Consider the following 19119-nt stretch of genomic DNA (forward strand, 5'->3'; position numbering starts at 1 on the left):
TCGAATAAAACCAGTTAATTCAATGGTTACGTTACCTGATCAAATATTTGTACATTCACTGCATTTGCAACCTCTAAAATTGATGCCATCACTATGTGCGTATCTGCACATGTGAGACCATTCCTCACTCCTCCCTTTTCCCAATGAAAATGAAACGTAGTTCATTCAGGAAACTATCAGTATGCAATATATGGTAGTATCTGCGTGATATATAATACACATCCCCTTTTCTGCTCTTCCATGAAGTCCTGTCTTATATAATTTCTGCCTGTTAAATGTGTGTCTGTGTGTGTGTACCACGCATGTTCTTCACTCTAGACTCGTGTTGTATGCGAGATCAGCCATCTGTCCAGACTGGTGGTGGTTCACAGGATGACATGCAACGTCTGTTTAGTGGGGGTTTGGCAAATTAGACAATCAGCGGAAAGCATTGCTAAAGAAAAACAGACTGACATCAAGTGCTTGTGTGCGAGTGAACAAAACAGCAGTGAACATGAGCACTAAATTGTGTGGTGTTTGTTTTCAGGACCATGGACAGCAGCTGCTGAAGTCTGAAGAATGAGATCAGGCGGATACTTCTGAGTTTGGAAAGGGGGATACACACTTCATGTGTGGGATACAGACCTTCAGCACATAAATATGCTCAGTGGTGACGCAGTCCAGGAGCTGCTATGGATGTACGTCTGAGTAGAAGCATCACACATCGGGACAGTGTCCAAACACACAGAAGTAAGACTTGCCCTCTCAGTGCAAACAATACACACAACAATAAACTTGCTTTACAAGAATTTCCCTCAACCTCATAACAACAAAACACATGCACATTTGTTTTCTATATATCTGAATTTTTTCCTCTTGGAGTAAATGAAAGCATGACTGTGGCGAAGTTATGGGATGTTTTAACCTGACCACCGGTGCTGCTGTTCCATGTTAACGCGTCCCACCTCTGAACCCACGGTGGTCCCTTTCCCTTCGGAAACCCCCTCTCGGTCACGTGCCTGCCATGCGTGCGCGCGCGGGACTCTTCTACCTGCTGGTACATGTGTTGGCGAGAGTCCGAGGCCAGTACGACCTGTGCAAGTCTCTCGTGAGCACGGACGAAGGCGCCGTGTGGGAGCATTACGCGTGCCAACCCAAAGCCCAGTTCATGAAGGAGTACATGCGCATCCGCGTGGAGCCGCCGGGCATCACCTGTGGGAACCCGCCGGAGAGATTCTGCACGCTGGTGAGTCCTCTGAACTGCACTGGAAGAAATTATGTTGTTAGTAATGTGGACTGGGGTAACTATGCTTGAAAATCCAGTAAGTGGGATACCACACATAACATTTACCATGACATGATATACTCTACTATCTAAAAGATTTTTTTGTTTTTTGACAAATAAAATCATTTTTTTTATCACGCAAGGATGCACTGAATTAATCAAAAGTGACAAAAACATTTAGAATGTTACAAAAGATTCTATTTCATATAAATGCTGTTCTTTTGAACTTTCTATTCATCAAAGAATCCTGTATCACGGTTTCCACAAAAATAGGAAGCAGCACAACTCTTTTCCACATTGATAATAATCATAAATGTTTTTTTTAAATAGCAAGTCAGCATATTCAAATGATTTCTGAAGGATCATGTGACTCTGAAGACTAATTACGAATGACTCTAAAAGAGTAGTGATGCTGACAATTCAGCTTTAATCACGGGAATAAATTACATTTGAAAATATTCACATAGAAAACAGTTATTTTAAATTGTAATAATATTTCACAAATTTACTGTTTTTACTGTATTTTTGATCAATTAAATGCAGCCTCGTTGAGCAGAAGAGACTTCTTTCAAAAAATCTTACTTCCCTCAGACTTATGAATGGTAGTGGAGGTGTTCTGAGAAATCAGTAACAGTAAAAGTAACAGCCCATACATTATATCAATATTACCCCAAAAACATATCAGATTGACATATTCAAAAACAACCAGAAATAGCAGACCACCCGGGCTACTTTGGCCTGCTCTTGTCAACATGCCATGATCAGGGGACATATTAATTCTACTCTTGCATACTATTTAGGACAGATAGTGTGTGAAATAGGGAAGTAGGGTGTGATATAAATATACTGCATGCTAATTCCTGCTTCTCACAACCAGAAGTTCAGAGTTTACATATCACATGGTCAGTAGGCTTGACAGTGATGTGTGTCTCTTCCTGCCTGCCTCTTCCGCTCATTAGCTTGACAAAGACAATTAATTAAGTGATGTAACGTTTTCCCAGTAGCCGTAACGGACTTTCCTATAAGCTAGGAAGTGGGCGCTCAACATATTAAGATTACTGCTTACCAGTTGCACTCATTCATTCGGTTAACTGCTAATGCATTGAGTTTGCACACACTGAAAAAAAAAATTTGGTGTAAAAACAATTTTCACTCAGAAATTGCTAGTAAATTTCACTATTAATGACAAAGAAACTGCAAGTAACACATTGAATTAAATATGAAATTATGAAGAAGAAAGACTGAAATATTATTTGTTATTTAAAAATTCAACAAAATAATATTTTACAGTGTTGGATTCTGCTTGGTGTTAAAGCCTTGTTTTAAAATAAAACTCTTTAAATATAATGATTATTGCCCAAAGAAGTGTGTGGGGTTGCCTAACTGATTATATGAACTATACATAAAGAAGTAGTACACTGATCAAAGGGTCAATTAGGCCGCATTTACACTGCAGGTCTTGATGCCCAGTTCCCGATTTGTTGACAATATCCGACCAGATTACATCTTCTATTAAAAGTGACCCATATTTGATGTCTGCATTTACACAATAAACTTGGAAAAACAACCCAAGGCTGACGTACTGAGCCGAAAAAGCTTAGGCCGAAAAGAAAAAAGAAAAAAACGATGCGATTTGCAATGGACGCAGATGAAATGATAATACAAGCTTTTGCTTTCCGCACCAAGTCAGAAAAACATCAGTCTCTTAAGGTAAAAAAAAAAAAAAAAAAAGAGTAGAGCCTTTGTTGCAGCCTGGTCACTGAAAAGAGTCATGTGATCGCGACACATTGATTGGTGGATACCCGGTCTGTCTGCTTACATGGCAGACGCAAATACACGTATCCGCAGGACCGAACGAGTGCCCTTCTGCCGCTCTAGGCAAAAAACAATTGTGCTGCCCCTCTATTTGCAACGTATACCAGCAACAACACACAAAGACCAATAAGCCATGGGCCTACATATAACGCACAAATAGTGCGCAACGCGACTGTGGCCAAAAGTCAACAATATTAAAGTTTATGCAGGAGGCAATGCCTGCTGGCATTTTTCTTTAAAGGGGTCATATAATGGCATTTTTGTACAAGTTAATATGAATCTTTAGGGTCTAAATGAAAACTTTGTAATATACTTTTATTAAAAATTCTCATTAGTATTTTAAGAAAACACTAATTTTACATGGTCAAAAACAGCTCTGTTTTCGGCACGCCGTTTCAGTGTATATGCCTTTAAATGATAATGAGCTTGCTGACTCCGCCCCTCTGTTCTTTGGGGCATTTTTGACACAACGCACGTGGAGTGTTGCCTTGACAACAGTTGATGGTATATTTTGGCGAAAGAATGGCAGAGGGAGTCTCTGAGGACACATCTGCAGTGTTGCCATACCAATTTGAACCGGAGTCGGACCCGGAACAAGATGACGGCCCCGAAGAAGTTTGACCATTAAGGCTCGAACAGGATGTTTCTGAATGGTTGGTTAACGTAATGTCACTTTGATCTATTTTTGTATGTACTGTCAGGGTAGAGTAGTGGGATACAAACGCTATGTTTACTGTATAGGTTAGTTCGTAGACAGATTTATGTTGAAAAACTTTTTTTTGGTAAATGTAGGCTTGTCAGTGATGCGTAACGTTATCTTAGTGTTCGGTACAACTATCGTGACTGAAACATGCCTGTCATGTCAGTAATGATTCTAGCAGTAACTGTTAAGGCATCATTATGCTTCTGCGTCAACTCCACGGCGTAGCTACGGCGTCACTCCTACGGCGTCGTGGCCGTTTTATGGTTCTGCGTCAGGTTCAGTTGCATCGCGGTGCATCTGACCAATCACAGCCCTTGTGGTCTGCGTCGCCTCGAAGCGTAGTTAAAATTTTTTGGAGGTGCACGTCGAGCTACGGCGGAGGGGTTCACGGCGACGCAGAGGGGGTCTGCGGGGGTACGCCGTCGATTCGACGCAGAAGCATAAAACAGGCTTTAGTTGAAAGATACCTAAGAGTTTGTTGTATGTTTATGTTTAGTGCAGTACGAAAATGTTTTATGTTTTACTTAATGTTAGCACAATAACTGTAACACCTGCGTACACAGTTTGTAATAACACAATAACCATAACGCGTTGTTCATTATAAACGTGGGATTATGAATTATATTGAGAAAGTCGTAACGTTACATAGAATACATGCCGTAATGTACCCTGAGTGTAAACATTAGCCGCATTCATCGTGAAGCGTGCAAGCGATTTGCAAAGATTAATGTGTATCGTAAAAGATTAATAATACGTTATACTCACTTCTTCAGGAGGTGCAGCAGGAACACGAATAGTTGGTACCGATTCCTTTTTCAGGAGCAGCTTCTTAGCAAAACCAGTTTTATACTGACCCTCATTTAAAAAGCAGTCTGGTGAGAAATGATTCGCGCAAACATGACGTATTTACGTTGATCGTGGGGAATATTCCCATCGTAAACAAAACTCAGCCACTGCTGTCAATCAACAACCATGGGAGGGGCGTCATGCGCCGTGTGACGTCACACGGCGAAACGGCTCGATTTGAGACAGGGGAATACATATAAGGAGTTTAAAACAAAAACATGGATTTGATGGATGGATTTTTATCATTATATGATGGTTGTGTACAGGCACTGCCAACACACATTGCAGTACAATCAACTTGTAAAAGTCCATGTACCATTATATGACCCCTTTAAGCAGTCATGACAGCACTTTTCCAAATAATCACATTTCAGCTCCTCAACTTACTGTTGCAAATGGCGGTGGAAGCTCAGCAAATCATATAGCATATTTTGTGAATTGTTAATTCCCGGTTGGCACACATTTTGGCGCCCTTACAAAAGTGCCGCTCTAGGCAATTGCCTAGTTCGCCTATATGGACGCGCCGGCGCTGCGTATCCGATTCATATCAGATTTATTTCCACATATGAATGAGGCCTGAAACCTATCTGAGAATATCAGAATTTGAGGAAAAAATCTGAATTGGGTCACTTGAAAAATGTAAGTGCAGCCTCAGTACCTGGGATGGGATGGACCAAGGCAGATGTTTCCGGTTTGTTCCCCGATCCATTTTTTGACCACCGTGGTCAAACTAAGCAGGGCTCGCAGAACGGTGCCAACCTGCGCCCATCATGTGGGCGGAGGTTTTGAAGCAACGTTAATTTGATCAGGATCTGCCATGCAGGTCACCGACCGCAGCAGAAAAAATGCAGCTGAGGTCAGCATGCGAGGAGAGCAGAAGGCCGAGGTGTTGTTTACCCACGTGGGTTAGTTGGCAGAGTCAGGCTCACAGGAACAGAGGACCGTGAGGATGTTGAATTTCGCCTCCCTGACAGCAGGCCAGCAGGTTATTCTCAAGGGCAAGGAGGTCACTTGGTGCACCTAAATTGAGATTATGATGGAAAGATTCAGAATCAAAAGATATTCCATCAGTCAATGAGTTCTGCTTGTAAAAGGGATTGAAATATATATTGCTATATATTGTGGGTGGTTGCCAAGGTGTTGCTATGCAGTTGTTCTGGGTGGTTTCAAGGTTGTTTCTTCCTGTCTGGCACAGGGAGAACAAGAGCATAAATAAATACTAGTGTCAAGGGAAAATAGGTAATACAGCACTGATCAAATTATCCAGACACTGCAATGTCGTACATAGACAAACACACACACACACGAGTTTTGTACAGATGATTAGGAAGGAATTGAGACTTTTCACAATGAAGCTGCTAACGGGACTCAGAGAAAAAAAAACAGCCAGTTATTGGTCTCATATGAGAGCCGGAAATGGACACTGCTTCTCACACACTTAACAGTTAATGATGTGTTTAATGTTCGGTTAAAGGCATATTCTCATACTCTCTTTCTCACACACACTGTAGTGTAGTGACTTTTAAATTGTATGTATGGCAACTTTTATGGTGCTTTTTAAGCTTTTTTGGGTTATTTTTTTAAGCTTGACAGAATCTGTCTTTCATTGCATGGAAAAGAACAGTGTGAAAATTTTTCGAAACATCGCCTTTTATGTTTTGTTGTATGTAAATCATGACAGAATTATGAACTATCGCTTTACACCTCCCTATATGGATTTGTTTGAATATTGTGGCTTGTAAAGTTACTCTGAAAATTTGGATTCTTACTTAAGCCCGGACTGCAAAAGTTAACACACACACTCACACATTTACGCAAACACAATTTAAAGGGATATAATTCAATTGTGTCATCATTTACTGACCCTAATGTTGTTCCAAACTCACATGAGTTTGAAGACGGTGCTCAAATTGTATGTGTGACTACTTTTATTATACTTTTATGATGCTTTTTGGTCATTTAAAAAAAAAAAAAACTGATTGCATTTGATCTCAATTTACTGTCATTGCATGGAAAAGTACAGTGTGAACATTCTGCAAAACATCTCCTTTTGTGTTTTATGGTATGTAAATCATGACAGAATTACAATTTTTTTGGGGTGAACTATCCCTTTAAATCCTAGATGGATTTGGCGTGCAAAGTTACTCTGAAAATTCTTACTTAAACCAGGAGGGGAAAAGCTAACACACACACACACACATACACACAAACCTCAAGTCTCGAATTGTTGTGCTGGAGTCGTCCGTTAATGGACTGGCCTCTGGAATGTTCGTCAGGTCGTCCCAAGCTCTTTAATATTGATGGGGCCCTTAATGGTCCCGCAAGTAGAAATCCACAGCGCGCCCGAACATTTTCCTTTTACATTCTAGACATGACGAGGTCGGGCAGGCTGGCACAGTCAGCACTTTACAACAGACCGGGATCCTCCCTAGCATCTCTCCTTCCAAGAAAATGACTAACGCAGATGACAGAGAAAAGCGGGGTGGAAACCGAGTACAGTTAACCGACAGCCTGGTTAAAATTACTGCATTCAACTTTACAAAAGGGGATCTTTTGAAATACAGTTTGTGTTATGAAAACGTTTCAGCGCTCAGCTACTTCCTGTGCAGTCCAAAAAGAGCATCTATTAAAACTTAAATGCAAAAATGTCTTGTTGTGAACTAACTTTCACAATTTTCTAAACTTCAGCTAAAACTCTTCAACACTGTCCATGTTTGCACATTAATGAAACCTGGCCCACACACACACAAGGAGGAAGTAAGACTATAAAAATACAATTATTACAGAAAACAAGTCATGAAAAGAGGGAGTGTATAAATTTTCCCCATATTTTGATGGTTTAATCAAAGTTGTAGGGTCATTAAAAACAAATATCCCATCCGGACATCACTTTTGGCCAATAATGTACATATGTTTTAATGACCCTATAAGATATGATTTCTACTATGATACTTTCCTTTTTGATTGATGTCACTGAGTACTAGTATTTTATAACCATCTGTCATATTGAGAAACTAAACATCCCAATGAATAAAAGTTCTGTTCAACATTTTTTATCTTTGCACAACATACCGTTTCAATCAGAAATATGTCAGATTACGCAAATGAGTTGCAAATCTTATTTTATGCTGATTGTAATAATATCTCACAACAGCTGCTTTTTTTCTAGTCTGTCTGAGTTAGTGTGTGTTTTGTGTCCCTTGCTGTGGTTGCATGCTTTATGTGTCTGTGTGTGTCCACCTGAGCAGAACAGTATGTGTGTGCGTGTGTGTGTGTGTATGTGTGTGTCAGTATGTGTATTCTTCTGCCCAGGGTCCAATATTAACACTCACTGAGCTGCATACAGTATGTGAGTAAAAATGTCCTTTTCAGGGTTATTCCTCAGTAGGTTGGTATATTAAACTGCAATTTAATACATGAAAATCAAACTGTTTAGTAAAGAAAACATCTGTCATGACTCAAAACACTTTTACCAGTGGAAATATACATATATAAATCCGTTTTTTTCTTCTTTAGAACATCATCTGGTGTCAAATATTTCTCATACGAAGCCACCTAAATCAAAATGTCTCTTCGTGTTTAAGTGACATCTGGCTTGTTTTGTACAGTATATGATGCTGCAATTGTGATAATGACCTGCACTATTTCTCACAATAGTGCATGGAAAACAGCTAAATGAGTCCATTGTCATAGGTATAAAATGTATTTGTAATAAAATAATGCAAAATACATGGGTTTCATGCCCAGTAATACATATTTATCACTAAAATCTTTCAATTCACCGACCATTGGCATATCATGTGACAAAAGTTAAAATTTCTACTCTGTGGCATAGTTTTCTTTCAAGTGGTTTCTGAGTTGTTCATATTATCAGGAAAGAAAAAGGGGGAGGGAGGGAGAGAGAGAGAGAGAGTGAGAGAGAGTGAGAGAGAGAGAGAGAGAGAGAGAGAGAGAGAGAGAGAGAGAGAGAGAAAGAGAGATCCCTAATGATGGGGGAATCACAGCTTAGTTCAGCGGAAAAAGGGAGCACACACACACACACACACACACACACACACGCACATACTCAAACTAAATAAGCATGTGTTGTTCATGCATACACCTGTCTAAAAGTGCAGAACCTCAAGGCACATGAAACAATGAGATGTGTTAATGCGTGAACATATGTTGTGTGTGTATGGAAGTAGAAAACCCTCGTGCTACACAACAGAGCTCTCTGATTTAGAGGCACAAATGAGCCAATGCTATAAATAGAAATGAGAGAGAGAGAGAGAAGCGGGAAGTGAAGAAGAAAGAGGGGGAGGAAACAGGAAGAAGGGAGAAGAGATTTGACAGAATATAGAAAACAATGAGACACTGCTTATGTTCAGAATAGAATACTAACTTATTACTTACTAAACATACTGTATACTGCCTACTTTTTAAAAACAGCAAGTGAAACAGTAGGCAATATCCCATTTCACAAAGTTGGATCTCACTACGTTGCATGCTTAATATTTTCTACCATTCAATAATGCACAAAAAACAACACACTGTGAAGTTGAACACACTGCAATATGCGATACACTATCACTGCGTCCGAAATCGAATACTTTACTTTATAGTATGCGAAATCAGTATACCAGCAGAGTAGTATGTCTGAATCCATAGAGTTCAGTAGGTGAAAAGTAGCCGGATGACCTACCAATTCCGGTGAGATTCAGTTTACTAGACACTTTACTATCCCATGAGGCCACAGGAGAGGAGTTGTGAATGGCAGTGAAGCAATGCAACTGAAGTAACAACGTGGCGGATGTAGTACATCTGAAGTTTATTCATACTTTTTTTAACGGTCGTGAAGTAAGTTCAATTTCAAAAGTAGGACCTACTCAGACAGTAGGTGATTTCGGACACACACCGTACGTCACTCTCAGAAGAAAAGGTTCTAAATAGAACCTTAAAGGGTTCTTTCAGGCACTTCATATAACCTTTTATGGGTTCCTATCATGGGATCATTTTGTGGATTTAGTTTAAATTTATTTAGTTTAATTTTAATTAACTTTTATGAATTAAACAGCTCATTATGCTCAAGAATCTTTGACATAAATGCTTCTTTAAAATTGAGTCAAAAACCCCTAGTCTCTAGAACCACATTGAACCTTTTCTTTCATTAGCTTGTATTGTGCACGTTTGGGCAAAAGTAGTCATTTGGGTTTTCTGTGCACACAGAAAATGTGCTTACTGTGCACAATATTTATACTACATACTGTAGAAAGAGAGTAGTACATAAACAAAGGGAAAGAACTGAGTGAAAACAGCTTGAGATGGACAGTGAAAGACAATAGACAGCTGGTGTACCACTTTAATAGGATGAATCTGTCGCCTTACTCTGATCTCACTGATGTCAGCGTACAGACAGTCAATTTGACCAACACATCTTTATATAAAACTAAACAATAAAGCAGAGAGAACACTTTTAAGAGTTCTGGAGATCTAGAATAAAGGCTTGTGGACATTATTACATGCTTTATTGGAGTACTTGATATAGAAAATATGGAAATGTCTTCTATGCTATATATTTTTCTTATTCTTTGTTCAAAACTAATGCAGTTTGATGCAATAAGCATCTGAAGGAAGCACTACAGTGATTTTACCATGGTATAGTTAGATACAACAGTGGAAAGTATCTAAAACCCCTTAACCATGGTATAAAAAAAATCCAAAAAGTGCAATACACTGCCTCAACTGCAACATGATACAAAATAAATAAATGTATATTAAAAATAATTATCAAAATAAACAATGAGTTCATAGCACAAATCACACAATACAGATTTACAGTGTAAAATTGCTTTCTCTGAATAATATTTGAAATGCAGCAACTGCAGAAGTGTTCCAATCACATATTTAGTCTGTCATCCCTGAATTTCATAATATCTATAACAAAAAATAACAAAAAAAGATTGATTATATGTTAGGTTGTATGAGATTACTAGTACAGTTTATCTAATACCCACAATACTAATGTGAAGAACTTATAAAGAAAGTTTCCAAAGCTTTGGCCTCATAGTTTTTCATTTCGAAAAGACGAATGTGTTTGCAAGCCCTTTCCGACGCTCCAGAACTTTTATTAAAGAACAGCCCTTTTAGGTTTTGCCATCTTGTGTATTTTGTCATGAAATTGCAGTGGTTTTTCCTTTGGCTATATTTACACTTAATCATGAGGCGCACCTGTGCCAAAACACCAGGTGAGTGCCGCTGTTTGCAGATCCGTTTGCTAATTCATTATTTTTATTGTTTACTATATGCTCTTTATTTAAATCAGATAAATGTACTGAATATGTCTATACTTCATACCAAACACTGCAAAAATAATAGTCCTGCTCACTCCAAACTTACATCACCACATCTACAATAAATAAGAATATATATATATATATATATATATATATATATATAAATTATCAGTAACTTCTATAAGTTTAAGTTTCATTAAAATAATCAGCTCAAACAACTAATTTGTCCTTTAAGCATCAATAGAAAGACATTTTTTTAATGATATTACAATGCATTCAAACTTCATACTCGCATTCAACTCTGGAATTTCTTTATTTTAATAATGCTGAAGATTCAACAGTGCAGGAAACTTATAACATTCAAAAAATTACACACTTCTCTTTTAAACTCGGTTAGAAATCCTAGTGAGCTGCCTAAATAGACAACATTTTTAGAAATCATAACTGTGCTCTCAGCATGCAGGTTGCTCTAAATAGTAAGCAAAAAAAATATTGTGCCTTCTAAGATACTGTTATGTGCCATTCATGCAAGTTCACATCCCACATCCCTTGGCTATTTTGTTTATTAAATATTTTGTGCAATGTAATAATTTAATTAGACTTTTAGCCATCAATAAGACTGCAGTGCTGTCAGCTCCGTTTATTTTATCTCTGGAAGGCACAGAATATACCAAAAAGTCCATCTGGGGATCTCATGACGTTCCAACTCAGTCAGAAATCAGGAAGCTGTCTTAGAAGGAAGCTGCCTATGTTGACTACGGTCATGGAGAACAGACTAGGCTTTGGAACAGAAGTACACTATTCCTCAGAGTGTTGTATTCTTAGTGATGTTCTCGTAAACCAAATGGGGTTCACATTGTGTTCTCGGTTTCTTAAAGACCGCTATAACTCACTCACACACACACACACAGACAGACAGACACACACACACACACACACACACACACACACACACACAGACAGACAGACACACACACACACACACACACACACACACACACACACACAATAAGAAGGTCTAAAGGTATATAAATCCACAGAGACGACAACGAGTAAGACAGATTAACCGATTTTACAATACTGATGTTGTACTCTAACAGATTGCATGAGATGTGGATGGTGCTAGGTAAAGTTCCAGTGTAACGGTGATCTAATGTCCCAGTTGGTTGGTTTAACATGCTGCTATATGGACACTGTGACAGGGATCTAGCTCCATGCTGATTGTTGTCGCAGCGACGGGATTCCAACGTGGATAATTGCTCTAGGAGCTTAGTGATGTGGGCCACCTGCTGGAACAGTCGGCCGTGTGTGTGTGTGTGTGTGTGTGTGTGTGTGTGTGTGTGTGTGTGTGTGTGTGTGTGTGTGTGTTTATATGGGGCAGGAGGATGGGATTGTTCTGGAAAGGATATATACATGCTAGTTTTGCATCTTTGCCTCATGCATTATTGGGCCATGCTCATGGCTAAAACATGCACAAAACTCATTAGTGAGAAAACCTGATCCTGGATTATAATATTAAAGCCATTTCTCGTAGACAGCAGAAACACTAATGCATTCATTCATGCATGCACAAACTCGCATATAAACATACACACATGCAAGCGCACATACATCCGTGCATAAAAGCACACGTATGCACATTTGCAAACATGCAAATACACACACACACAGATGCAAATATACATTTGAAATGCAAGCACATGCATGCATACTGTACAGGCATATACAGTACAAGCATGTAAATACATGCACATATACACACAAGGATTGCCAATACATGCACACAAGCATGCGAAAACCCAAACACACACACATCGATGAAATACACATGCACACACATTCATGCAAGCACACACTTACACATTTACTGTACTTTTCTATCACAGTCAGAATTTATTTTTGACTTCTATAGTACAAAATAGTACTAATGTTATTTCTATACCCTGCTCTAAACTTACCCCTCACAGAAAACATTGTTTTTATATTTTCATTATTTAGCATGTTAATTAAGCTGTTATTCTCATGGGAGCCGTTGGCATATCCTCAGAATGTGGGTGATTTCAGGTTTTACTATCATTTTGGGGACATTTGGTCCCTGCAATATAAACAAAAGCTGACTCAGATACACACATCATGCTGTCAGACGCACAATGCACACTAAGTGTGTCAGAGGGTTGGGTTTCAGTGGATTTGGGGGTTGAAGGTTTCTGTGTAACATTCTCTTCCTTAATCCAACTATAGCTTTAGTGCGTCAGGGGTCAGAGTGTGTTTGCATGCATGTGTGCAGATGTTGAAGACAAGTCAGATGATGATGTCTGCAGAGGTTTCTCTCCAACAATATTACAGGAGAGAGAAGAAACATTGGATTAAAAGAGAGAGAGAGGTGTGCGTCTTGAGGAAATAGAATTATGTTGAGCAGAAATGAGTGGCAGCGTCGAGGCGTAATGTGATCCTGGGGAAGAGGGTAACATTAAACCCCTTTACTGGAGGGAGCAAAGAGTCAGACGATCAGTCAGAACAGAATTAGTGGTCTGTGGAATGTGTGTCTGAAAGGATTAAGATGTACAATTTGACCTGTACAAATCCTGAGGAATAACTAGTCACTGAATTTTCCAAACTAGACAAGGTCTGTGGCATCAAATGAGTTTTGTTGTAGACACTTAATAGCAACTTTATGGGATAATGCAGTATATCTGACAGGACTGCACCCAGTACCAAGCATTGCACATTACATACTGGAATTGGTCAAGCAGAAGCCGCTAAACTGTTCAGATGAATTCCAGGCTCATGCATGTCGCATAAAAAAGGCAAAGGCTGACAAAGTTTGATTTAATTGGATGCTGCACAACTTCTAGGACGTCGAGCGCACAGGTTTTTACCCGGTCAACACGAAAGCTGAGGTGCCAGGTTGAGAAAATAAGAGCTTTCGAGGAAAAGTACTGGACATCCAAAAATGTACATACAATTTTAGAAAAATATGCAAGAGGATGTTAATAGCAAGTCAATGAGGTATCAGATGTGTAGGTATAATAATAATAATAATAATAATAATATAAAGATTATTTTACTACCATAAATTGCAAAAACAAAAAAACAAAAACGTTTGGGGTTGTGAGATTTTTGAAAGAAGTTTCTTCTGCTCATCAAGGCTGCATTAAAATACAGTAAAAACAGTAATATTGTGAAATATTATTACAATTAAAAATGTTTTCATTTTTTCCATTTTCATTTTTAATAAGCTGATTTGGTAATCAAAATTTTTTATAATTTTTTGTCCCCATAAAAATATTAATTTCTTTCAAATAATTTTTTTACTGAACTGTAACAGTATTGTGTAACTTTGCCCAAATATGATACATATATAAAAATAAAAATAAATTATATATATATATATATATATATATATATATATATATATATATATATATAATAGATTAATAACTGTTATTATAAATTATGTTTACATCATATTTATGCAATCTTGTGCAATATCATTTTGTAAATCAATAAACTGTATAATTAAGCAATATATTTCTTACTTGAGAATGAATGGCTGTTATGTTAAAAGTTAAGTTAAAAACGATACATTAATTGAGTCACTTTACCTGGACCCTGTTGAAAATGTTGAAAAGTATGAATAACAGTAAAAAAACATCAGTCAAACTGATTATCGGCCCATCTGTAATTCTAGTTTATATAGACAAACTGTGAGTTTGAGTAAAACTAGATTCAGAGAGGCTTCATTATTTTACCGCCTCTCTTTATTCTTTCTCTGTCTTTCTCTTACATACACACACTTTGTTTTATCTCCCCTTTAATTTAGTTTTTATTCTCTGTGTGCCTGACTTCATAAATCAGATCATGTATTTCCCAAGATGCACTGTGCTGTTCAAGCTTCTCTTATGAGGCATGTGTGAGCGTGTATTTCTCTGTCGAGGTGTGTACAACACACACAGATAATGAATACATGCTCCATAGACAGATTCAAAGCCGTCATACCTGAACGCAGATGTGTTAGCATGTGCTATTGTTAAATGATCATCTACTGTGTGATTTTATAAAGAAATCTGATAAAAATTGACCCAGATTTTTAATGATATGCTTTATGTGTGTGTGTGTGTGTGTGTGTGTGTGTGTGTGTGTGTGTGTGTGTGTGTGTGTTTGCGCTCACATATCAACACTCCCTGCAGTCTTTTCTTTTAATAAAAGCCCACAACTTCTTCACTGTAGTTTTACAATGAAAAGTGTTTGTGAGTTTGAAATCTGTCTCACTCAATATCAACCCCTTCCTTTTCTGTGCATCACACACTTTCTACCTGTCTCTATCTCTTTTTGTCAATCAATCTCTCTCACTCACTCACTCACTCACTCACTCACTCACTCTCTCACTCTCTCACTCACTCACTCTCTCACTCGCTCACTCTCACACTCACTCACTCACTCTCACACTCACTCACTCTTACACTCACTCACTCATTCACTCACTCTCACTCACTCACTCACTCTCACACTCACTCTCAAACTCACTCTCACACACTCACTCTCACACTCACTCACTCTTACACTCACTCACTCATTCACTCACTCTCACACTCACTCACTCACTCACTCACTCTCACACTCACTCTCAAACTCACTCTCACACTCACTCACTCTTACACTCACTCACTCATTCACTCACTCTCACACTCACTCACTCACTCACTCACTCTCACACTCACTCTCAAACTCACTCTCACACTCACTCTCAAACTCACTCTCACACTCACTCTCACACTCACTCTCACACTCACTCTCAAACTCACTCTCACACTCACTCTCAAACTCACTCTCACACTCATTCTCACACTCACTCACTCTCAGACTGACTCACTCACTCACTCACTCACTCTCACACTTACTCACACTCACTCACTCACTCTCACACTCACTCACACTCACACACTCACTCACTCACTCTCACACTCACTCACTCACTCACTCACTCACTCACTCACTCTCACACTTACTCACTCACTCTCTCTCTCACTCACTCTCACACTCACTCACTCACTCACTCTCACACTCACTCACTCACTCTCACACTCACACTCACTCACTCACTCTCACACTCACTCACTCTCACACTCACTCTCACACTCACTCACTCTCACACTCACTCACTCACTCACTCACTCACTATCACACTTACTCACACTCACTCACTCACTCACTCTCACACTCACTCACTCACTCACTCACTCTCACACTCACTCTCAAACTCACTCTCACACTCACTCACACTCACACACTCACTCACACTCACTCACTCACTCACTCACTCTCACACTTACTCACTCACTCTCTCTCTCACTCACTCACTCTCACACTCACTCACTCACTCTCACACTCACTCACTCACTCTCACACTCACACTCACTCACTCACTCTCACACTCACTCACTCTCACACTCACTCTCACACTCACTCACTCACTCACTCACTATCACACTTACTCACACTCACTCACTCACTCACTCACTCTCACTCTCACTCACTCACTCACTCTCACACTCACTCTCAAACTCACTCTCACACACTCACTCTCACACTCACTCTTACACTCACTCACTCATTCACTCACTCTCACACTCACTCACTCACTCACTCTCACACTCACTCTCAAACTCACTCTCACACTCACTCTCACACTCACTCTCACACTCACCCTCAAACTCACTCTCACACTCACTCTCAAACTCACTCTCACACTCACTCTCACACTCACTCACTCTCAGACTGACTCACTCACTCACTCACTCTCACACTTACTCACACTCACTCACTCACTCTCACACTCACTCACACTCACACACTCACTCACTCACTCTCACACTCACTCACTCACTCACTCACTCACTCACTCACTCTCACACTTACTCACTCACTCTCTCTCTCACTCACTCACTCTCACACTCACTCACTCACTCTCACACTCACTCACTCACTCTCACACTCACACTCACTCACTCACTCACTCTCACACTCACTCACTCTCACACTCACTCTCACACTCACTCACTCTCACACTCACTCACTCACTCACTCACTCACTATCACACTTACTCACACTCACTCACTCACTCACTCGCTCTCACACTCACTCACTCACTCACTCACTCACTCTCACACTTACTCACTCACTCTCTCTCTCACTCACTCACTCTCACACTCACTCACTCACTCTCACACTCACTCACTCACTCTCACACTCACTCACTCACTCTCACACTCTCACACTCACTCTCACACTCACTCACTCACTCACTATCACACTTACTCACACTCACTCACTCACTCACTCTCACTCTCACTCACTCACACTCACACTCACTCTCAAACTCACTCTCACACACTCACTCTCACACTCACTCACTCTTACACTCACTCACTCATTCACTCACTCTCACACTCACTCACTCACTCACTCACTCTCACACTCACTCTCAAACTCACTCTCACACTCACTCTCACACTCACTCTCACACTCACTCTCACACTCACTCTCAAACTCACTCTCACACTCACTCTCAAACTCACTCTCACACTCACTCTCACACTCACTCACTCTCAGACTGACTCACTCACTCACTCACTCTCACACTTACTCACACTCACTCACTCACTCTCACACTCACTCACACTCACACACTCACTCACTCACTCTCACACTCACTCACTCACTCTCACACTTACTCACTCACTCTCTCTCTCACTCACTCACTCTCACACTCACTCACTCACTCTCACACTCACTCACTCACTCTCACACTCACACTCACTCACTCACTCACTCTCACACTCACTCACTCTCACACTCACTCTCACACTCACTCACTCTCACACTCACTCACTCACTCACTCACTCACTCACTATCACACTTACTCACACTCACTCACTCACTCACTCACTCACTCACTCACTCACTCACTCACTCACTCACTCACTCTCACACTCACTCTCACACTCACTCACTCACTCTCACACTCACACACTCACTCTCACACTCACTCTCCCACTCACTCACTCTCACACTCACTCACTCACTCTCACACTCACACTCACACACTCACTCTCACACTCACTCTCCCACTCACTCACTCTCACACTCACTCACTCACTCTCAAACTCACTCTCACACTCACTCACTCACTCTCACACTCACTTACTCTCACACTCACTCACTCACTCTCACACTCACTCACTCTCACACTCACTCACTCACTCACTCACTCTCACACTCACTCACTCACACTCACTCACTCACTCTCACACTCACACACTCTCACACTCACACACTCACTCACTCACTCACTCACTCACTCTCACACTCACTGTCACACTCACTCACTCACTCACTCACTCACTCTCACACTCACTCACTCACTCACTCACTCACTCACTCACTCACTCACTCACTCACTTTCACACTCCCTCACTCACTCACTCATTCACTCACTCACTCACTCACTCACTCACTCACCATCACTCACTCTCACACTCACTCACTCACTCACCATCACTCACTCTCACACTCACTCACTCACTCACTCACTCTCACACTCACTCACTCACTCACTCACTCACTCTCACACTCACTCACTCACTCACTCACCATCACTCACTCTCACACTCACTCACTCACTCACTCTCACACTCTCACACTCACTCACTCACTCTCACTCACTCACTCACTCACTCACTCACTCACTCACTCACTCACTCGATCAATCAATCAATCAATCAATCAATCTCTCTATCACATCAACTGTCTGAACACTGTCTGTCTTTGTGAAAAATAAGTGTGCTTGTATTGAATGTGCACCTGTGTACTTTTTCAATATTGCATTTAAAAGTTAACATATTTTAAACATACTAAATTGCAATTTTTGTTAAATTGCAAAAGTTTCAACCAGTATAACAAATGTTTTTATTAAAAAATTCCTACCCTATCTTTAATATAAATTTAAACTATAATACATATTCATTTAATTGAATGAATATGACTTTCTTTGCTTTTCTCACAGCTTTAGAGTAAAACATGTTTTTGAAAATATAAAAATTTAAAATTTTTACATCATTTTCATAACAATAAAGGTCAAATTGTGTAACTTTTTTTCAAGTTCACTTTTTAAAACTTTTTTCACTTCAGTAATAATCTGCCAAGTGTGGTCTT

General features: G+C 39.7%; 1 protein-coding gene across 6 annotated transcripts in view; it reads left to right on the forward strand.

The window, feature by feature from the left end:
- ntng2b (netrin g2b) overlaps nucleotides 1–19119 on the forward strand; it is a 72455-nt gene that overhangs the window by 1689 nt on the left and 51647 nt on the right. For all 6 annotated transcript variants that reach the window (XM_077194445.1, XM_077194400.1, XM_077194418.1 and 3 more), the window contains exon 2: nucleotides 527–1225. In XM_077194445.1, coding sequence (XP_077050560.1) covers nucleotides 1004–1225 — 222 coding nt within the window. In that variant the 5' untranslated portion in view covers nucleotides 527–1003. The remainder of the gene's footprint in view (nucleotides 1–526; nucleotides 1226–19119) is intronic.

The sequence above is a fragment of the Siphateles boraxobius genome, unplaced genomic scaffold, assembly GCF_051911475.1.
Source record: "Siphateles boraxobius isolate OS27281-9 unplaced genomic scaffold, OSU_SipBor_1 11, whole genome shotgun sequence".
NCBI lineage: Eukaryota > Metazoa > Chordata > Actinopteri > Cypriniformes > Leuciscidae > Siphateles > Siphateles boraxobius.